The sequence below is a fragment of the Oncorhynchus mykiss genome, chromosome 1, assembly GCF_057628025.1.
Source record: "Oncorhynchus mykiss isolate SJ-2025 chromosome 1, ASM5762802v1, whole genome shotgun sequence".
Lineage (NCBI taxonomy): Eukaryota > Metazoa > Chordata > Actinopteri > Salmoniformes > Salmonidae > Oncorhynchus > Oncorhynchus mykiss.
The window spans coordinates 10,320,139-10,343,989 of record NC_143022.1 but is presented as its reverse complement, the minus strand read 5'-3'; the positions used below and the strand labels follow the sequence as shown (position 1 = coordinate 10,343,989).

Sequence of the window (23,851 nt, the reverse complement as noted above, 5' to 3'; positions counted from 1 at the left end):
CAGAGCAGTCCCAATGGCAGAATCTAACCACTGTTTTCATGTCATAGACTCACTTAGTAGTTAATACATGGCCACAAATAATGAGCGGTTCAAATAGATCGGCTGGGGACTTGACCCTACAAATGACTCCATGAATGACGCCTGACCTGCCCCATAACAAGTTCTTTCTTATTAGTCTCTCTCTCTTAATCTCCACACGAATATCTAACTGGACTGAGTGTAAGTGGCTTTACCTGACTGTCTCAGTGTCAGAAACATCATAGTCTTGTTGTTCTATGTCCTCCAGGGACATCTCAGCTACAGCAGACGGGTTAAAGCCCGGGATGATCTCTCAAACTGAAAATAATGACTGTTTATGTGAACTGAACCATTTACAGTGGCTTGCAAAAGTATTCACCCCCCTTGGCATTTTCCCTATTTTGTTGCCTTATAACCTGGAATTAAAATAGATTTTTGCACTGTCAACTGTGGGACCTTAGGTATGTGCCTTTCCAAATCATGTCCAATCAATTGAATTTACCACAGGTGGACTCCAATCATGTTGTAGAAATACCTCAAGGATGATCAAGGGAAACAGGATGCACCGGAGCTCAATTTCGAGTCTCATAGCAAAGGGTTTGAATACTTATGTAAATAAGGCATTTCTGTTTTTTTCGGTTTTAAATTGCAAAAATGTCTAAACTGTTTTTGCTTTGTCATTATGGGATATTGTGTGTAGATTGATGAGGAAAATGTTGTATGTAATCCATTTTAGAATAAGGCTGTAATGTAAAAAATGAAATGTGTAAAAAGTCAAGGGGTCTGAATACTTTCCAAATGCACTGAAGCAGTCTATAAGATATATCTTATTACAGTTTAGGCCTACCTTGTTATTTTATTCCATCTGGCAATATCATATTAATGGATTAAATCTATTTAGTTTGTTTTGTTGCTAGTATTTTTATTAATTGTTTGAAAACACAAGTATTATCTACTTTCTGAAGGACAGCCAAGTTGATAGGCAACATAGAACCTACAGACAATTATGACATCATTGGAACACATGCACGTGTCACAAACACCTTTAGCCCAAAAAAGCAGTGTAGCAGTGCTGCCCAAGCTGGGGGCGATACACTTTTATTAGGCTTTTATTCAGATTCACAAACAATGCTCTACTTGAAGTCAATGAGTAAACATGTAGCAACATGGCTGAGCTTTAACGTGTAAGTAGAAGTTGACACTAACCATATGTATATTCCTAAAATGCTTGCCCTAAATACCAGTCTAGAACCCAGGTATGTCTCCTGCTATTTATAGTATCTTTCAAGTACATCTTATTACAGTTTAGGCCTATCTTATTATTTTCTTCCATCTAGCAATATCATTTTAAGGGCAAATACACACACGTGTTGTAGGCCAATGAACTCCATAGTTTTAGTTATAGTCGTAGTTTTTCCAGGACAGCTACACCACCCGATGTTACAGGAAGGCCATAAAGATCATCAAGGACAACAACCACCTGAGCCACTGCCTGTTCACCCCGCTATCATCCAGAAGGCGAGGTCAGTACAGGTGCATCAAAGCAGGGACCGAGTGACTGAAAAACAGCTTCTATCTCAAGGCCATTAGACTGTTAAACAGCCACCACTAACATTGAGTGGCTGCTGCCAACACACTGACTCAACTCCAGCCACTTTAATAATGGGAATTGATGGGAAATGATGTAAAATATATCACTAGCCACTTTAAACAATGCTACCTAATATAATGTTTACATACCCTACATTATTCATCTCATATGTATACGTATATACTGTACTCTATATCATCTACTGCATCCTTATGTAATACATGTATCACTAGCCATTTTAACTATGCCACTTTGTTTACATACTCATCTCATATGTATATACTGTACTCGATACCATCTACTGTATCTTGCCTATGCTGCTCTGTACCATCACTCATTCATATATCTTTATGTACATATTCTTTATCCCCTTACACTGTGTATAAGACAGTAGTTTTGGAATTGTTAGTTAGATTACTTGTTGGTTATTACTGCATTGTCGGAACTAGAAGCACAAGCATTTCGCTACACTCGCATTAACATCTGCTAACCAAGTGTATGTGACAAATAAAATTTGATTTGATTTGATTAGATTTTAATCAGAGTTTATAATAAGGAAGGGGAATTCTGTAACAGTTTATGACATCAAAGGTATGGCAGCTATGGAGCATCATTTTCAAAACAATGTCCAAAGCGGGAAATCATTGGATGTGATTAATTCGGTTCTATGCAATTTCATCTTTGAGGACTGACATGGAAGCAACCATTACACAACCCTGAACTCAATAACCCCACCCCAGTTTCAGAAGAGATATCAAACCATATCTTGTCATTCTGTATTACATCCACTGTGCCTGGACAGTGATGGATGGCTATATGGAGCATCCTTGTCCATCATGTTCAGTGTGTTAGTGCTCTCACCACAGCGAGGCAGCAGAGTACCAGTTGAGGTAGGTGCAGGCAGAGCGTAGTAATTAAAGGCAGTGGTAGCCTATCCATCCCCATATCAACACCTGCAGCATCTCATGACACGCGCTCACACTCCCCCATTTACCACAACTTCCAAACTAACTGGACTTAAAACAATGTGTAACTTCGTGGCCATTCCAAGTCAGGATCACACCTAATACCAAATAGCTAAAGAGGATAAACCACAAATAAATTCATGTTTCCTAAAACAATGTGTAACTTCGTGGCCATTCCAAGTCAGGATCACACCTAATACCAAATAGCTAAAGAGGATAAACCACAAATAAATTCATGTTTTGTAGGGGGGAGTTGACGATTATGTGGTGGTTGTTTCACTATCGATGATGAAATTGCATTAAATCAAAAGAGTCAGACCCAATGATTTACTGTTCGTAAGGACAGAGTGACTAGTAATATTGAACATTATGTCGAAATGTAGCTAGGGGAGTTCAAGATCCAAGATCACATTTTCTTTCTATGGATTAGCCCATCTGTCAAGTGTTGGTTGTCCAGTAAAAAACTCAAACTTCGAATTAAGATTATCAATCCGATTCTGTGATCAATGTGAATCTGTGAACAGTCTTGTGAATCTTTACTAGAGTCCCCATTAGCTAACGCTATAACGTTAGCTAATCTTCCTGTGGTCCAACACCAATTGATAAGACATTACAAACAATTACAAATGAAGACTTTACAAACATTTAACAAGTAGACAATACAGACAGTTAAAATACCTGACATTCAACATTCAGTTGATGCTTTGTAGGTGATGCAATAGCTGTAAACTATAGAGCTCGTGGCCAAGGTGAGTTAAGTGGCTAGAGTGGTTTCCTGTATGCCCATGCTGCACATATCCCACCCCAATGCACTAGTTAGCCTAGTAAACAAGCCTATACCCCGCGGGTAAATTGCCACTATTCACTGTTACAGTGGTCAGAGATCACAGCCAGAAGCCTACCACTACCAACGGGCTACAACTGTTCAGTATTGTTGTCTAATTTATGGACATCGTCTATGTGACTTTTTTTTAATTATCAAGTAGGCCCAACACAGCTTCAGAAGATGTAGGTACATTTGACCAATATTCATGTATCCATTTTTCAGTTAGCATGGTCATGTTTCCTTTCACGTGAGAAATATTAACCAAAGCATCATTTTCCCTTGCTTATCTCCTTCAAAATACTGCAAGCTACAGAGCTATATAAATAATGACTGTATTGGCATGATTCCATACCTTATTATTGACTTCAATTGGAGGTGCAATTCACTCCTTTTGACGAGTAGGTTTGGTCCTCATTTCCAGAGCAAATGTGCAACAGTTCTACACACACATATTTAACTGTCTGTTTTCATTACATCATCAGCTACCTTTGTTACATCACAAAGCCAGCTGGCTAAATCTGGCACATTTACAGAAATACAGTAGATTGTCCCTGTCAAATACATTTGATAAAAAATAAATGTCCAAAACAAACAGTGGTGGAAAAAGTCCTCAATCAGTCAGTTGTAAACAGTATGACTCAAGTAAATGTGAAAGTTTCCCAGTAAAATACTACTTGGGAAGTATTTGGTTTGAAATATTCTCAAGTATCAAAAGTAAAAATTATTTTAAAAATTAAGCAAAGCAGACAACACAATTGTATTGCTTTTTTTGAATGTAAGAATAGCCAGGGGCACACTCCAACACTTAGACATAATTTATAAACTAAGCATTTGTGTTTATTGAGTCTGCCAGATCAGAGGTAGGGGATGTTCTCTTGATAAGTGTGTGAATTGGACCATTTTCCTGTCATACAAAGCATTCAAAATGTACTTTTGGGTATCAGGGAAAGTGGATGGAGTCAAAAGTACATTTCTGTCCTTTATGAATGTACTGAAGTTGTCAAAAATATAAATAGTTAAAGTACAGATACCCCCAAAAATATTTAAAGAATTTTTACTTAAGTACTTTGCACCACTGAAAACAAACCTTTTCTAATGTCTCTATATCACTGGCTTGCAGGGTTTTCACCATTGACCCTTCATGTAATGGTATCGAAGTTCAAGATCCATCTTGGCTTAATGTAGGTAACAAGTATTGAAGGTGTATAACTTAAACTTTTGTTAGTCAACGTTCACGTTCGTAATGATAGTTTATTACACTTGTCTGAGCAGTCAAACTGGTATGAAAAATATCCCATTCATAATAGAAAAGACAATGTTCAGAATACCTGGAGTGACAATTGATGGAAAGGGTTTACAGCATTACAAAAGTTTGATTAAAAACTGAATATTTATTCACCCACAATTTATTCTTGGCACACTCTTTCAACTTGAAAATTAAGTTATGTTCAAGGATATTTAGATTTTTGTGGCTTAAAAATAGAGTACAAACTCAGTCTGTGCATCACTTTAATATTAATAACCAATGTCAAGGCATCACGATACAGAGAAAGACATACAAATGCTACAGTCTACTAACATCAAATAAATGCTGATGACAGACATATTTATGCAAAAAACAGGGGGTAAATTAATTTAGATACAGTCACAAGCTCCAATCTGAATGGCAGCAGGGAGAATATGATGTGGACACCAAGGAACTTAATCCTCAATCCGCTCCACTACAGCCCTGTTGATGTGAATGGGGGAGTGTTCTGCCCTCCTTTTCCTGTAGTCCACGATCATCTCCTTTGTTTTGCTCATGTTGAGGGAGAGGTTGTTGTTCTGGCACCACACTGCCAGGTCTCTGACCTCCTCCCTATAGGCTGTCTCATCATTGTCGGTGATCAGGCCCACCCCTGTTGTGTCGTCAGCAAACTGAATGATGGTGTTGGAGTCGTGCTGGCCATGCAGGAGGGGACTATCCCCTGAGGGGCCCCCATGTTGAGGATCAGTGTGGCAGATGTGGTGTTGCCAAAATATAAACAAGAATAATGTTCATAAGTATGATCCCCAATCAGAGACAACGATAGATAGCTGCCTCTGATTGGGAACCATACCACTCCAAACAAAGAAATACAGTGCCTTGCGAAAGTATTCGGCCCCCTTGAACTTTGCGACCTTTTGCCACATTTCAAGCTTCTAACATAAAGATATAAAACTATTTTTTTGTGAAGAATCAACAACAAGTGGGACACAATCATGAAGTGGAACGACATTTATTGGATATTTCAAACTTTTTTAACAAATCAAAAACTGAAAAATTGGGCGTGCAAAATTATTCAGCCCCTTTACTTTCAGTGCAGCAAACTCTCTCCAGAAGTTCAGTGAGGATCTCTGAATGATCCAATGTTGACCTAAATGACTAATGATGATAAATACAATCCACCTGTGTGTGATCAAGTCTCCGTATAAATGCACCTGCACTGTGATAGTCTCAGAGGTCCGTTAAAAGCGCAGAGAGCATCATGAAGAACAAGGAACACACCAGGCAGGTCCGAGATACTGTTGTGAAGAAGTTTAAAGCCTGGATTTGGATACAAAAAGATTTCCCAAGCTTTAAACATCCCAAGGAGCACTGTGCAAGCGATAATATTGAAATGGAAGGAGTATCAGACCACTGCAAATCTACCAAGACCTGGCCGTCCCTCTAAACTTTCAGCTCATACAAGGAGAAGACTGATCAGAGATGCAGCCAAGAGGCCCATGATCACTCTGGATGAACTGCAGAGATCTACAGCTGAGGTGGGAGACTCTGTCCATAGGACAACAATCAGTCGTATATTGCACAAATCTGGCCTTTATGGAAGAGTGGCAAGAAGAAAGCCATTTCTTAAAGATATCCATAAAACACCAAACGTGGAAGAAGGTGCTCTGGTCAGATGAAACCAAAATTGAACTTTTTGGCAACAATGCAAAACGTTATGTTTGGCGTAAAAGCAACACACCATCCCCACTGTCAAACATGGTGGTGGCAGCATCATGGTTTGGGCCTGCTTTTCTTCAGCAGGGACAGGGAAGATGGTTAAAATTGATGGGAAGATGGATGGAGCCAAATACAGGACCATTCTGGAAGAAAACCTGATGGAGTCTGCAAAAGACCTGAGACTGGGACGGAGATTTGTCTTCCAACAAGACAATGATCCAAAACATAAAGCAAAATCTACAATGGAATGGTTAAAAAATAAACATATCCAGGTGTTAGAATGGCCAAGTCAAAGTCCAGACCTGAATCCAATCGAGAATCTGTGGAAAGAACTGAAAACTGCTGTTCACAAATGCTCTCCATCCAACCTCATTGATCTCGAGCTGTTTTGCAAGGAGGAATGGGAAAAAATTTCAGTCTCTCGATGTGCAAAACTGATAGACATACCCCAAGCGACTTACAGCTGTAATCGCAGCAAAAGGTGGCGCTACAAAGTATTAACTTAAGGGGGCTGAATAATTTTGCACGCCCAATTTTTCAGTTTTTGATTTGTTAAAAAAGTTTGAAATATCCAATAAATGTCGTTCCACTTCATGATTGTGTCCCACTTGTTGTTGATTCTTCACAAAAAAAATACAGTTTTATATCTTTATGTTTGAAGCCTGAAATGTGGCAAAAGGTAGCAAAGTTCAAGGGGGCCGAATACTTTCGCAAGGCACTGTATATAGCATGGTGATATATAGTATGGTTATATAGTATGGTTAAATAGTATGGTTGTATAGTATGATTATATATATATATTATGGTGATATAGAGTGTGGTAAGATATAGTATGGTTATATAGTATGATTATACAGTATGGTTATATAGTATGATTATATAGTATGGTTATATAGTATGATTAGGTGATTTAGTTAATTCAAACAGATGCCATTAATACAGGTAACGAGTGGAGGACAGAGGAGCCTCTTAAAGAAGAAGTTACAGGTCTGTGAGAGCCAAAAATCTTGCTTGTTTGTAGGTGACCAAATACTTATTTTCCACCATAATTTGCAAATAAATTCATTCAAAATCCTACAATGTGATTTTTCTGGATTCTTTTTCTCATTTTGTCTGTCATAGTTGAAGTGTACCTATGATGAAAATTACAGGCCTCTCTCATCTTTTTAAGTGGGAGAACTTGCACAATTGGTGGCTGACTAAATACTTTTTTGCCCCACTGTATAGTGTGGTGGTATATAGTATGGTGATATATAGTAAGTTGAGGTCACCCTGCTTGAGACTTAAAGTAATATTGCCCTTGCTCAACCAAGACCATGGTTATGGTAGAGTGGTTGGTTAGTAAGAACACTGCTTCGTGAGTGTGAAGTGTTGTAGTACAGAGGTCCCTGGGTACATGTCCAGAGCCAGACAGGGACAGAACTCACTCTGTTCCACAAAGTTCTGTGGAAGATTTGCTAACAGAGGAGAGTGGTTATGTATCTAAGTACAAATGTAACCATCAGAATAATGTTTATCTGTGTTCCTTGCTCCTTACTTACACATCCCATTATTGACATAGTCAAAGCCAGACCTTCTGTCTGTCTCTCCTTCTTGCTGGTTGACTAGAGTGGAAATCTATAGTATTGTATGGTTGACCTGGGATAGAGCTGAAATGTGGCCCGATGTAGTGTAGCCTTTGTACCAAACACCCTTACAGTCATAAACCTTTTCCCCATGTAATCGCCTCGACCTCAGTCTGGTGTTCGCTAACAGTATCTGAAGAGTCTGTATACCCAGTGGTATATAGTACAGTAGAGCACAGCAGAGTACAGCAGACTACAGTAGAGCACAGCAGAGTACAGCAGACAGAGTACAGCAGAGTACAGTAGAGTACAGTAGAGCACAGCAGGCTGTATAGTAGGAGAAGAAGAGGCCCTTTGGGTTCATTGAAATACATATTCATAATATTTCTGTTAACAATTTAATCTGCACCCAGATTAGTCTTCAATTTAATTTTCACCCAGATTAGTGTTCAATTTAATCTGCACCCAGATTAGTGTTCAATGTGATAGAACAAAACTCAGTACAGCACATGAATTAGAAAATGTTGTTACAAGTTTGAGCCACGAGATGGTGGTAGATTATACATTTAAATAGCATGGACCTTTGATTTGTCTCTGGATAGAAATTGCCCTTGGGCACAGATCTAGGATCAGCATACTCTCACCAAATCCTAACCTTTACCATTAGCAGTAAAAACACAAACCAGACCTGAGATCAGTGCAAAGGAGCCACTTCATCTTACCCCTGTAATTATATGACTCCTAACTTATATATACTGAGTGTACCAAACATTAGAAACACCTTCCTAATATTGAGTTGCACCCCGCCTTTTGCCATCAGAACAGCCTCAATTCGTTGGGGCATGGACTCTACAAGGTGTTTGAAAGCGTTCCCCAGGGATGCTGGCCCATGTTGACTCCAATGCTTCCAACAGTTGTGCCAAGTTGGCTGGATGTTCTTTGGGTGGTGGACCACACAGGAAACTGTTGAGTGTGAAAAACCCCAGCAGCATTGCAGTTCTTGACACAAACCGGTGCACCTGGCACCTACTACCCCGTTCAAAGGCACTTAAATATTTTGTCTTGCCCATTCACCCTCTGAATGGCACACATACACAATCCATGTCTCAATTGTGTCAAGGCTTAAAAATCCTTCTTTAACCTGTCCGCTCCCCTTCATCTACACTGAAGTGGATTTAACAAGTGACATCATTAAGGGATCATAGCTTTCACCTGGATTCACCTGGTCAGTCTTTGTCATGGAAAGAACCGGTGTTCATAATGTTTTGTTTACTCGGTGTATAAACACAACATAGGTATTTATGTAAAACAAGTGAATTTACTGAATGTCCATGGTCTTATACTTCAGCGGGAGCCGGTGGTGCGTGTGTTCAGTGCCGTGACGGGGGAGACCCTCTCAGTCTTGGGCACTGTGTTTCTCCTGAGTACGTCTGTGGCCAGGCTCATGACCCTGGTGTCCCAGCAGTGTGGGCTTCCCGTCAGCTCCTTCAGACTGAGCTCTCCCACCAGCCTGCAACTCTACGACTGCAACTGGCTGCACGACTACGCCATTGACCTGGGTATGGCCTTCCTTGTGCAGTAGATCAATGGTCCTCTGGCTCAACACCTTATGGATGTAACATAGAGACAAATGGACTGTATGGAACACATTCTTGGTTCATGGAAACCAGGAGGACAACCTGCATGTGTCTCTGTCTCCCAGGGGCTACTCTACGGTTGGACACCTGGGATGGGTGGGCGGAGTTCCTCAGAGGCTGCTTCCTGGGACACAGACTGACCGTCCAACGACACCTGTCTAGGGAGAGACCTGTGATGAGGTCAGAATACACATCTACACACTGAACTGTATGATAGACTTACTATCAACAGTGATGGTACTGAACCTTTATATAGCTTACAATGATAGTACTGACCCTGTATATAGCTTACAATGATAGTACTGACCCTGTATATAGCTTACAATGATAGTACTGACCCTGTATATAGCTTACAATAATGGTACTGACCCTGTATTTAGCTTACAATGATAGTACTGACCCTGTATATAGCTTATAATGATAGTACTGACCCTGTATATAGCTTATATTCTCGTGTTTTTTTCCTTCATATGTTTTTTCTCTTACCCTGATATTTAATACTGCATTGTGGGAAAGAGCTTGCAAGTAAGCATTTTACTGTACTGTTTTATAACCCACTGTATCTTGTGAACTTGACAAAAAAAACTTGAAACGTGTTATAAATACATTGATTCTGTATTATTCCAGGTTCCAGCTCCGGGTGGCACTCTACATCGCTGCTTCTCTGGGCCACCTGGACCTGGCCGGCTGGCTGCTGGAGAGGGGGGTGCGTGTCATTGAGCCGGTGGGGGTTCACCCTTACCGTGAGTGGTGCCACCAGACGGCCCACCCCGACGTCGCCAAGTGTCCCGCTGTCGCCTCCATCGAGCTCGGCCAGCTCACCATCCTCAAACTCTGTATCGCCAGCAGCGTTCTGACCCTTGCTTGTCAGGATCCCCAGGGTCGTGACCCCCTGAGGATCGCCCTTCAGTACGGCCACAGGGAGTGTATGAGTCACCTGGCCACCAAGCTGTGCTCTGTGGTGGTCCTCCCAGGTATGGCCCTGCCCATGCGGACATACCTCCAGATAAAGGGCTGGGTGAGGCTGGGGCAGAGGAGGGCAGCATCCAGGCACTGCATGGGCCTCAACAGGGCTCCGTTCAGGACCAGGGTGGGCGACACGGTCCTGGTGGACGGCTTCACCCTCCCCAAGATGTCTTCCAAGCCCAGGAGGAGTGAGGCCAAGGCGGGTATCAGGGTGATGTCCACAGCCTCTCAAAGTTTGACCCCCATCAACTGCCCATCTCATGTAACCTGCCAGCTCCGCGCCCTGGCATCCCAGGATAAACCTCTTCAACTACCGAAGCAACACCCTGTGGCCACGAGTGATGAAAGAGAGAAGAAGAGGGGATGTGGAGGGAAGGGATGTGAGGAGGATGAGAGTGGGGATCAGAACAGCAACCAATGGAGGAGCAGAGTCCCGCTCCTGCCCATTTCCAGAGACACCAATCTCAGACCTGTGTTTGCCTCGCCAAACTCCGCCCAGATACTCACCACCTCACTGGAGGCCTTTTCTCTCCACTGCGACCGCACACCCAGAGAAAACGCCATATACTGTTTGGCCTTGGCCAGGTTAGTCCAAGTTTAAATGGCAGCTACGGTGAATATGAATATTTCTCTGGAGGTTTCTTATGAAAGGTGTGAATACTGTCAGAAGAAGCCTCCTATATTCAGTGGTGGTGGGGGGGGGACACATGTAAAAGCTGTTTACACACTTTTTATTTTATTTTGTTCAAGCATTTACCCACCTTTTGTGGAAGATGCATTGAAAGTAGAGGGAGCGTTACTTCTTTAATCCTGAACGGCAATCAGCATTTACCAGTCAATGGTTTTACCAATACATCACTGCCTATGATATACCCTTATCCTCCCTGAATAGATTTCAGTACAAACAAATCATGAGCCAACCATCATGCTTAGAAGGTACATAATCAAATCAACTCAAACTTTATTTGTCACATGCGCTGAATACAACAAGTGTAGATCTTTCCGTGAAATACTTTACTTACAGGCCCTTAACAAACAGTGCAGTTCAAGAAGAGTTGAAGAGAATATTTACCCAATAAACTAAAGTAACAAATAATAAAACATTTGAACTTGTCCGGTGGCCATTTGATTAATTGTTCAGCAGTCTTATGACTTTGGGTTAGAAGCTGTTATAGGTTTACCCTAACAAGTCCTGAAACAAATCATGAGCCAACTATCATGCTTAGAAGGTATATAGTGTCAGTCTTATTGGTTCACCCTAACAAGTTGTTTCAGTATGGGGAGAGGATAGGATGTAAGGGCGCTTCATTAATGTATTGAGGCCATTACATATACAGTATTTCACAATGCTAGGACACAGATTTGGTCTCCTAACCTTGTTCTGGTTGATTGACTCTCTAACAGTGCCTTCACACAGAGACCATGGTTGCAGCAGCTGAATGTAGCGCGGACTCTGTCCAGGAGGAGTGCTCAGCACATTGGGTAGACACCAGGATCCTGGTCATTAGGCAGATTAAACATACTGAAACAAGGAGGGACAACCTGGAATTGTCCAAAAAGGAACTCTTATTTGAGTTTTTATTTTTATTTTTTACAGTGAACAAGATGAGACTTTGGAACGGATGATGCCTGAAACAATGCGGACGACTTAGAATTTCGTTCCTTTGGATGAGGCTTATAGATATAGTCAGTACTGTGTTTGATTTGTGTGCAAAAAGTTTACAACGGCAGGCAGTGGATTCTCAGTCATTCCTCTCAAGTAACAAAAAACGTATCATATTTCACTGGCTATTTGTAGTAGCCAAATGTGAATGGAATTATTATTATTCTAGAATCATTCAGTTGACTGAATGTGACTGTGGTTGTGCTGTATGTGACTATGTGGTTGTACTGAATGTGACTATGTGATTGTACTGAATGTGGTTGTACTGTACGTGATTGTAAGTGTTTGACATGGGTCTAATTGAGGCCCCCCCCCCCCCACACTTAACACTAGTTTTTGTCCATAGAAATCCTCACTTGCTGATGAAGACCTATAGTGGTTGAAATCAATGTAAAATACAGTATGAACACTGTTGCCTTAAAACTCTTTTATTAAGATGTGGATCATTTTTGCTCATTTAAATGAGTCTGTGCAGTGTCAAAATAATACACCTGATACATAAGGGGGGAAAAAATGCTAAAAATACCACAAGACATGAAATAATGGCATTATGTGAAAATAATACATACTGTATTTCACATAGAGTATTTGACAAACTCTTTATTTACGTTACAAAACTGACAACTACTGTGACGATGTGTTAGCACAGCATGTGTCATCATTCCCCTGCAGTGTGTGGATTTACACAGCAACATAGCAGACAGCTTAAATAGTTTATTTTTATTTAACCTTTATTTCACTAGACAAGTCTGTTAAGAACAAATTCTTATTTACAATGATGGCCAAACCCGGACGACGCTGGGAGAATTATGCGGCACCCTATGGGACTCCCAATCACTTGGGAGTGGGAAGGATACCAAATCCAATATCACACACTTCTTCCTTAGTATTCTGAGAACTGTCAGATAGCTGTGAGAGCTATGAGTGGATCGTGGACCCATGCATAAATGATAACTTTGCTGTAACTCAGTGGGGCAAGTAGAACATCCGGGTTAGTGTATGTGCATTATCTGGACAGTTGATTGTCTTTGTCTCAAAGCCTTTCCATTTCTGGGGTATTGAAGAAGCTTCTGATCTCAACCTTCTTGACAGGTAAGAAACACTTGGTTAGTGTATGTGTCTTATCCAATGGGTTGTCAGGTGAACGTTGAAGATGCTTCTTGGAGGTGATCTAATGATGTCATTGAATCGATGTCATTGAGTTGCTCACTGGACAAGACAATTATTCACTGAAAATTAAATCTGTCTTTCATTTCACTTATGTTGATACTTGATTGGCTATTTGCTGTCTTTTGAAAATACAAAAATAAATATAACTGTTTTATGAAGCACTTGTAGACATTCATTGTTTTCAAAATCATATTTTCAGCAAAACAGATACATACGTTTACAATATGACATCAAATCAAATAAAAATAAAATAAGTGGTATGTAAATGATTGGCAAAAGGCTCCAACCACCCAAGTCATAGACTGTTCACTCTGCTACCACACGGCAAGCGATACGAGAGCACCAAGTCTGGGACAAAAGGCTCCTTAACAGCTTCTACACCCAAGCCATTAGACTGCTGAACAGCTTCTACCCCCAAGTCATTAGACTGCTGAACAGCTTCCACCCCCAAGTCATTAGACTGCTGAACAGCTTCTACCCCAAAGTCATTAGACTGCTGAACAGCTTCTACCCCAAAGTCATTAGACTGCTGAACAGCTTCTACCCCCAAGTCATTAGACTGCTGAACAGCTTCTACCCCCAAGTCATTAGACTGCTGAACAGCTTCTACCCCCAAGTCATTAGACTGCTGAACAGCTTCTACCCCCAAGTCATTAGACTGCTGAACAGCTTCTACCCCCAAGTCATTAGACTGCTGAACAGCTTCTACCCCCAAGCCACCAGACTGCTGAACAGCTTCTACCCCCAAGCCACCAGACTGCTGAACAGCTTCTACCCCCAAGCCATAAGACTGCTGAACAGCTTCTACCTCCAAGCCATTAGACTGCTGAACAGCTTCTACCCCCAAGCCATTAGACTGCTGAACAGCTTTTATCCCCAAGTCATTAGACTGCTGAACAGCTTCTACCCCCAAGCCATAAGACTGCTGAACAGCTTCTACCCCCAAGCCATAAGACTGCTGAACAGCTTCTACCCCCAAGTCATAGACTGTTTACTCTGCTACCACACGGCAAGCGATACGAGAGCACCAAGTCTGGGACAAAAGGCTCCTTAACAGCTTCCACCCCCAAGCCATTAGACTGCTGAACAGCTTCTACCCCCAAGTCATTAGACTGCTGAACAGCTTCTACCCCCAAGTCATTAGACTGCTGAACAGCTTCTACCCCCAAGTCATTAGACTGCTGAACAGCTTCTACCCCCAAGTCATTAGACTGCTGAACAGCTTCTACCCCCAAGTCATTAGACTGCTGAACAGCTTCTACCCCCAAGCCATTAGACTGCTGAACAGCTTCTACCCCCAAGTCATTAGACTGCTGAACAGCTTCTACCCCCAAGTCATCAGACTGCTGAACAGCTTCTACCCCCAAGTCATTAGACTGCGAACGTTAATTAAATGGCCACCTGCACTATTTGCATTGACCCCCTTAGTTATTGATGTATTTTTCTAATTGTTTTCCACTGACTCTCTTGAATTGGCTCGATGCACACTCACTACACTCTACCCACACATTCACTGTGACACTGACCGACTTTCACACTAGCTGCTGCTACTGTGTTTATTATCTATCCTGATTGACTAGTCACTTTTACCCTTACCTACATGTACATACTGTATTACCTCAACTACCTCGCACCCATGCACATTGACTCGGTACTGGTACTCCTTGTATATAGCCTTGTTATTGTTATTGTGTTACTATTTAGAAAATATTTTCTTACTTTTTAACTCTGCATTGTTGGGAATGGGCTTGTAATAAAGCATCTCACAGTTGTTTTCGGCGTATGTGACCAATACGATTAGATTTTCATCTGAACAAATGAATGCTCTCGTTGTTATAATGAGGAATTTATTTAAATAATTTGGTTTTCCTTGAAGATTTGAATGTGCTGAGAAAGCCTTTCGTGATGGATCTAGACAATCTGGTGAAAAGGGAGGGTTTGCGACTCTTCTCTTCAAGTGGGAAGGACGATGCGATATCATAAATTCCCTCTGGAGAAAAGGAGCCATGAGATGTTGCCATCGTCTCTGCAACGAAAGACCATCCAGCATGCCATCAATTTACATTTTTACTCATGTATCAGACACTCTTATCCAGAGAGACTTACAAGGAGCAATTAGGATGAAGTGCCTTGCTCAAGAGCACATTGACAGATTTTGCCTCGTGAACTCAGGGATTCTGAACCAGCAACCTATCGGTTACTGGCCCAACCTCTTAACCCACTAGGCTACCACCCAGCCCACAGTACAGTATGTCATAGGTAACAACTCAGAGGAGTACAACGTCTTTCCAAATGAATTAGTGGAATGGGAAAGGGATAATGTCTCAGTCTTGACTGAGCAGCAGCCTAAACAGCAGCAGGGCTTACCTGTAAAGTACACAGTAGGGGAAATGTTCTGAGGCTGGTACTCCAGAGACTCTTGAGGACAGAGGTTCTTACTAACTTTCTTGGAACCCTGGTTGGTGGGAAAAGGCACATTAAAACAAACAGAAAATTTCGATATCTTAAAGTACAGCATATCAATTGCAAAGAAGCAGTGCAATGCCATGACACGAAGAATCATATATCTCATAAAAGGTCAACAGCAGTGTTATTTATGAAAGATGTATGTGTACTATACCTTTGTATTGAAGGTGAGGACCTGCTCTCCAGTACTGCTGATGGTATCCCTTTCCAAATCAAACACGCCTTCTACAATGTCACTGGTGGCCACGCTGGTAGCGGACTCAAAATAACATTTAGCAGTGGCTTTGGTGATCATTTGAAGAATGACCATGCAAGTAGAAGTCTTTGGATCGTTCTGGACTGAAACATCAAAGTTTATGTTTTCATACTCATCTGACCACTGTCTCAGGAAGCACTTCACTGTCTCTTCAGCAAATATCTGGAGAAGCTGAGAGGAGACTCCTTGGATATGGCACATTGTTCCTTTCCCCATTTCAGCCTTGAAAGAATGGAGTCTGAAGCACTTTTGGCTGCTTCCAATGTTAAGACCTGTGGAGTGCTGTGGCTGTCCTGAAGGGCTATCACTTTATCCACCAATTCATGGCTGAAAATGTGGATGGTCCAAGTGGAAATTATTTTTCTCAATTTCCTAACAGCAGATCGGAGGTCGTCACGATGTGAAGCACCCTGTCCATTTTCCTGTGTGTTCTCAACACTTTCCACCATAATGTCCAATACCACCCCAGCAGCTTGCCTGACTTTGTCCACAAAGGTTACAGGAAGTAAGTCCTCTGTGTGAAAGAAGTCCTCAATGATTGTGTTTCTAACAATGGGAAAGTCAATCTGAGCAGGAAACTCAGTGGGGATGGGAGTCCCGGGTAAAGCAAAGTGCCATTTCGACTGCCTTAATTTTGAAGTAGGTGTTAGAGAGATGGAGGAGCGTGAAGAAGAGGTATTTCTTGTATTTTGGCTGTCAGCACTCCTACAACGGATCGTGTCAATATCCTCCAGCATGGATCCTGAGAGCTTAGTGGTTTTAGGTAGTAATTTGTGCGGAATGTCCACACAGGCATCGTTTCCACCAGGTGTAACACTGCTCTGGTTGACCTCAAGATGGCCGAGACTTGCTCTTTGTGATGCAGGACTGCTTTGATACGTAAAGATTTGGATTGAACCAAGTGTTGTGTCTGATCTTTGAAGATCTTTTCTGAGAAACTCCGTAATCTTACTTTGCAGACTGTTGTAGATGTTACGAGCAACAGACCAGATTCTTTTCTCAGAAACCTGTCCAGTGGTGAGCAGGGAGGTTCCAGATACCATGTCAGATGATTGGGTGGTCTGGGTGAGCTCCTGCTGGTCTTTCACCATGGTTTGTATAATATCAGTAGATGTGGTGGATGTAGATACAGACTGGAGGTACTTATCTGTTGTACCTTCCTCCACAATGTTAAATGATCTAGAGAGGACCTCACTCACTCCTTTCTCAGCTTTGGTTTGGAACTCATGACTAGAACGTTTTTGGAGGCTCTTTGTTGAAAGACTGTGGGAAGATGCAATGCCTTTGGAGGCAGCCGTGCTGCAATCTAGACTTACTGGAGAGGTTCGCTCAGGAGAACCTTGGAGACGTTCAAACATGTCTTCACATGGTGTTGGGGACCTTGACAAGGAGATGTTCTTCAGCTGAGACAGAACACCACCTACCAACATGTTGACCTCAAGGGACATATCAGATATTTTCTTTCCTACTGTGGAGAAGCAAGGTGCATTTGATGCCTGATCCTCGCATGAGGTCAAGATTGTTGAAATGACCTCTTTGGTACTATTGGTCAGTAGAGCCTCGTCTGTTTCAGTCCAGAGAAGTTTTGAACTCTCGCTGCCACCCCTGTGTAGAGCCACTTCAAGGTTCAAACTGTGCAAGTGAGGCACACTCTTACTAGCTTGCCTCAAGTCCTGGCTTGCCAAACAAATGTGCTCCTTAGTCCCAAGATGTCCAGAGTCCTCTGTGGGTATATGACTAGACATTCTGCTCAGCATGTCTGACCTCCGCTGATGAATGATGAAGTCCTTTAATGTCTTCTGAATATTGTTATATAAACTAGTGGTAGCAGACCAGATCCTGCTCTGTAGCTTTTGTGCATTTTCCTGGAGGTCAGGTTCTCTCTCCTCTACTTCTGCAGGTTGCGCCAAGCTCTGCAGGTCTTCCACAAATGTTTCAATGATGCCAAAGGCAGCAGAATCCGCACAAATATCCTTTGACCATGTGTACTGGTTTTGAATGGAACAAGACCTGGATGCTACAGAATAAGCAGGCTGTGCACTAGTTAAGCTACTGGTGGACTTTTTAACTAGGAACTCACTCACTGCTTGAGTGGCATTTCTCTTAAATTCATCACTTGAGAGTTTTCTAATACAATCTAACAGACTGGTCAAAGAAGCTGTGGCCTTACTTCTGCTGTCCTCAATTTGACAGGGGAACTCACATACTATTGGTGATGAGGCCCTGGAATGGGCAATATCCCCAAGCTGAGCCAGAACACCCTCTACAAATGTCTCTCTCTCAATAGAGAAGCCTGATCCTTTTTCTCCAACAGTGTACAGGGCGTCCTCCTTTGATATTTCAGTCTTGTACAAGACCAGAAGCTCTGAGATGACTTCTTTGATGCAAGTTGTCAGAAGGAGCTTGCTTTCTTCTGACTCAGTTTTTGCCCAAATAAGTTTTGAGCTCTCACTTAGGCCTCTTTGTAAAGTAACTGCACCAGTGGACTCTGGCAACTGAGGCTCACTCTTACTGGGCCAATATTTCATGTTTAAGCAAGGAAGTGGAACTGTCTCCTTAAACTCAGCATTTGTGATGTTGTCATCAGATGTGACAATGCTCTTTAAGGCACATCGCTGAAGCTTGCCGAAATAATCTTTCAAGTTGTTTTGGATGCTGTGGTAAATGTGAACAGCAGCAGACCAGGCACTCTTCTGTTGGGGACTCTCTTCAGATTCAACCAAGGACTTCATATCTGACACGAAAGTCTTAACAACTACTGACGCTGTTGAGCCCACTGGGTGAATTGACTCTGTCTTTACAATGCCAGACAATGTTTGACCTGATACAGCACCTGTTAACTCAGACTGAATGACTGAACTAGGAAAGCTCAAACTACTGACTTTTTTGTCAAGAACTCCACTCACTGCTTGTATTGCTGATGTTTGAAACTCCCGGCTGGAGAGTTTTTGGATGCTCTTAGATGTGAGCGTGCAGGAGGAACCAGATTCACCAATATTGTAGCTGGTCTCGTATTTCCTTATCAGGGCATCAAGATCCTCAATGAAGCCAACATGCGATGCCAAAAACGTGATCTTGTCCTTCAGATCTTCCAGCAAATTCTGTTCGTTCTCATCAACAAAAGCCACCATTGTGTCAGAGATCATGGTCATGACTTGCCCTGTTAGACTTTTGCTCTCTTGGTCAACTTTTTCAAGTTTAGCAGCCAGCTCTCTCACCATGCTCTCAGTCACCTTGGTCTGTGAGTCTCCCCTTACCGGTGTCACTACAGAGGTTTGGCTAGCGGAGGCACTCTTAACGACCACTGATAAGGCCGACTTGACATCTTTAGCCAACTCTGCCATTACAGCAGGGGTTAGCATCATAGAGCCTGCACTTCCAGATGGAGAATTGGACATGCATGCAAGTTTGGATAGAGAACCTTGCAGGCTGTCCTGCACACAGGTGACAAGGGTGTCCTCTGAGACACCTAAGAGGACTTGTAGCGTCTCAGAGTTGGTTGTTTTCTTCTGCACATCAGACAGAGAGGTTAGAGTCCTTGGGGAAAAAAACGCAGAAATCATCAAAGTCAAACAAATAATATGTAAGGCTGTGATGCACATTCAGTGTGTCAAATACATCTGCACCATTGAAAACAATGAGGAAAACGCTGCTGTTTCTCTGAGAAAAAACCTTAGTGTGATGTCAGCCTAACTGCTTAATTTCTAAAGCCCAATAAAGTGTATTTTGTATAAGTCATTTGTATTGAAACTGGCCTGTAGATATCTATCTATCCTGGCAATATCTATCCTCTACAAAAATCCAAATTGCTATAAACTTCAAATACTGTAACTTCTAATAACTTCAAGGACAGTTTGAAGAAATGTTAAAGGGAAATTTCTAAATGTTTCAACTTCATATTCATCATCTCCAGCACCGCCCCAACATCAGCATATGTGAAAAACGGGCATTTCTATGTTTTGTAGTAAAAAAGAAAGAGGAAGATAAGTGTTTTCTATGACATCATCAACCAATTAGCAGGCAATGCCTACTCATAATTGGTTAAAATCACACGATGCACACTGATGATGTCATTAGAATCTAGAGCTGAGCATTTAACCAACATTTTTGTTATTTTTCGGTTTTTAAACAACTAATTGACCGACGTCGGCTCAATTATTTGAATTCCATATAGTTAATTTTTTTCTTCTTCTGTGAGCTCGATGCTCAGTTTCTGTAGAGATAAATCAGATCAAGCACGAACTATGCAATGTAGTAGGGAGTTGTAGTTTCCAACAGGCCAATATTCTACATAGTTTAGCACAGAAAATATGGTAATTAATTCCCATAATCCATTGCACGCCCACTTGCTTGTCCACTCTGTGTGGAGCAGATACGGAAACCTCATTGACTGAGACGGAGAGACGAGAGAATGCATGAGAGAGATAAAAAGCAGTTGCGTTGCGAGGATTCTCTACCTGGAAATACATGATCTAAGTGATTGACAGTTGGTGTTCAGCGGTCATAAAAGTACAGTGCCTTGCGAAAGTATTCGGCCCCCTTGAACTTTGCGACCTTTCGCCACATTTCAGGCTTCAAACATAAAGATATAAAACTGTATTTTTTTGTGAAGAATCAACAACAAGTGGGACACAATCATGAAGTGGAACGACATTTATTGGATATTTCAAACTTTTTTAACAAATCAAAAACTGAAAAATTGGGCGTGCAAAATTATTCAGCCCCCTTAAGTTAATACTTTGCAGCGCCACCTTTTGCTGCGATTACAGCTGTAAGTCGCTTGGGGTATGTCTCTATCAGTTTTGCACATCTAGAGACTGACATTTTTCCCCATTCCTCCTTGCAAAACAGCTCGAGCTCAGTGAGGTTGGATGGAGAGCATTTGTGAATAGCAGTTTTCAGTTCTTTCCACAGATTATTGATTGGATTCAGGTCTGGACTTTGACTTGGCCATTCTAACACCTGGATATGTTTATTTTTGAACCATTCCATTGTAGATTTTGCTTTATGTTTTGGATCATTGTCTTGTTGGAAGACAAATCTCCGTCCCAGTCTCAGGTCTTTTGCAGACTCCATCAGGTTTTCTTCCAGAATGGTCCTGTATTTGGCTCCATCCATCTTCCCATCAATTTTAACCATCTTCCCTGTCCCTGCTGAAGAAAAGCAGGCCCAAACCATGATGCTGCCACCACCATGTTTGACAGTGGGGATGGTGTGTTCAGCTGTGTTGCTTTTACGCCAAACATAACGTTTTGCATTGTTGCCAAAAAGTTCAATTTTGGTTTCATCTGACCAGAGCACCTTCTTCCACATGTTTGGTGTGTCTCCCAGGTGGCTTGTGGCAAACTTTAAACAACACTTTTTATGGATATCTTTAAGAAATGGCTTTCTTCTTGCCACTCTTCCATAAAGGCCAGATTTGTGCAATATACGACTGATTGTTGTCCTATGGACAGAGTCTCCCACCTCAGCTGTAGATCTCTGCAGTTCATCCAGAGTGATCATGGGCCTCTTGGCTGCATCTCTGATCAGTCTTCTCCTTGTATGAGCTGAAAGTTTAGAGGGACGGCCAGGTCTTGGTAGATTTGCAGTGGTCTGATACTCCTTCCATTTCAATATTATCGCCTGCACAGTGCTCCTTGGGATGTTTAAAGCTTGGGAAATCTTTTTGTATCCAAATCCGGCTTTACACTTCTTCACAACAGTATCTCGGACCTGCCTGGTGTGTTCCTTGTTCTTCATGATGCTCTCTGCGCTTTTAACGGACCTCTGAGACTATCACAGTGCAGGTGCATTTATACAGAGACTTGATTACACACAGGTGGATTGTATTTATCATCATTAGTCATTTAGGTCAACATTGGATCATTCAGAGATCCTCACTGAACTTCTGGAGAGAATTTGCTGCACTGAAAGTAAAGGGGCTGAATAATTTTGCACGCCCAATTTTTCAGTTTTTGATTTGTTAAAAAAGTTTGAAATATCCAATAAATGTCGTTCCACTTCATGATTGTGTCCCACTTGTTGTTGATTCTTCACAAAAAAATACAGTTTTATATCTTTATGTTTGAAGCCTGAAATGTGGTAAAAGGTCGCAAAGTTCAAGGGGGCCGAATACTTTCGCAAGGCACTGTAGGTCTTATTTACTTAGAAGAACTACTAAAATAGTGATTTTGTCAGACAGGATAAGCAGCAGCTCTATAGAGATGAGTTGATGACTTGGAATGAAATAATAAAGTCATCAAATAAATATTTTATATGAGAAAGTAAATGATGGTTGATAAGTCATAAACAGTAATGGACAGTCACTACCATCATGGGACTTTTATTCATTGTTTTATTATGTGTTGTTACAGCATTCAACACACATAATCCATAGTGCATTCAATGTCTAAAAAAAGTATTGAAATCCAAAACCGTGATTATTTTTTAAATATTTGAATCGAAACCAAACCAACCTCAAAAAGCACTAATTTCTCAGCACTATTGGAAACAGTTACGTCCCTCTATATTTTTTTTACTACAAAGCATGGAAATGTGTAATTTTCACATATGGTGATGCTGGAGATGAATATGAAGTTGTTAAATTTCCCTTTAAGAACATACCTCATGGCCCCCTTGGGCAGGTAGCTTCCACTGCCCAGACTGCCCTTAGTCAGGTAAATCTCCTTGAACTTAAGTTGTGATTCCTGCTCTTCTTCATCTTCCTGCTCCATACAGTTGGAGGAAGGGTAGGGAGTCGGGATGCGAAAGCTATTGTAAGACTTTCGACTGCCTGGCCTCTTAGGTACACCAGCCTCAGTAAATCTCACGCGGGACTTGGTGTTAACCTTATCGTCTAACAGACTGGTGAGTGACGCTGTGAGAGATCTCTGTGACAATGGAGAGGAGGCAGCATCTTGGATGCCCAGTAGTTCGTAAAGACCTGGGATGATGATCTGCATCAGCTTGTCCGATAAAAACTGGACAATCCTCAGACACAAGCCGGCAAGCTGTTGTTTTGTCAGCTGTATTCCAGAAACAGAAGAAGTGTTTTAAAATGTTGCATAGTGCGTCTTTCAAAAGCTTATGAACAAGGTTAAACATTAGGCAAAGTTTTCATGGTAATCTGATTCAATTGTCAGTAACATGATCTTACCGGGTCAAACATGCCCTCACGAATCCCCCTCCATTGCCTGAAAACAATATTGTTATAAATGTTGTCATATCAGGATGCGTGGCAGAATTGTTTTTATTTAATTATTTGCCTGATCGTGAAGTTATACTTGCTTTGTGTCAGTTGTTTTGGCAAAATTGCAATGTGACAACTTTTCTAGCACTGAACATTTTTTTCCGATTGATCAGTTTCTAATTTGATCCTATTTTCTTGAAGGTGTGATAGTACCAAAGAAAACAGAACATACTTCTCAGTTAGGTTTTGAAGGAAGTCCATAAGTGTCAGATGTTCCACAATGTTGAGCTTTCCCTCTTCTGTGGTTTCCATCACTGAGGTTGCTCTGCTCCTGGTACAATTGCTCTGCTCCTGGTAGAAATGTAATTATATTGCAAATAATCAAACTTAATATACAACAAATATCATACTGAAATAATTATTAACTGTTAAAGAGTGGAGGAGCATTGGCAACGTTGGGCCAATTAAACAACTGCAACACAACAGAGATGGTTGTGGTACGTCAACATTGCCAATGATAGCATCACTATAACATTTTATTGGATTAATGTTGTAATATGAAATGACATGGTCAACTTACCATCTCATTGAC

General features: G+C 41.5%; 1 protein-coding gene across 1 annotated transcript; it reads left to right on the top strand.

The window, feature by feature from the left end:
• The first annotated feature begins 7,681 nt into the window (after nt 1-7,681).
• Nucleotides 7,682-12,019, top strand: LOC149985383 (protein ANKUB1-like). The gene is made up of 6 exons (XM_090182744.1): nt 7,682-7,690; nt 9,279-9,489; nt 9,633-9,747; nt 10,195-10,795; nt 11,033-11,118; nt 11,938-12,019. The coding sequence occupies exons 1-6, from the start codon at nt 7,682-7,684 to the stop codon at nt 12,017-12,019; spliced, it is 1,104 nt and encodes a 367-aa protein (XP_090038870.1).
• The last annotated feature ends 11,832 nt before the right edge of the window (nt 12,020-23,851 follow it).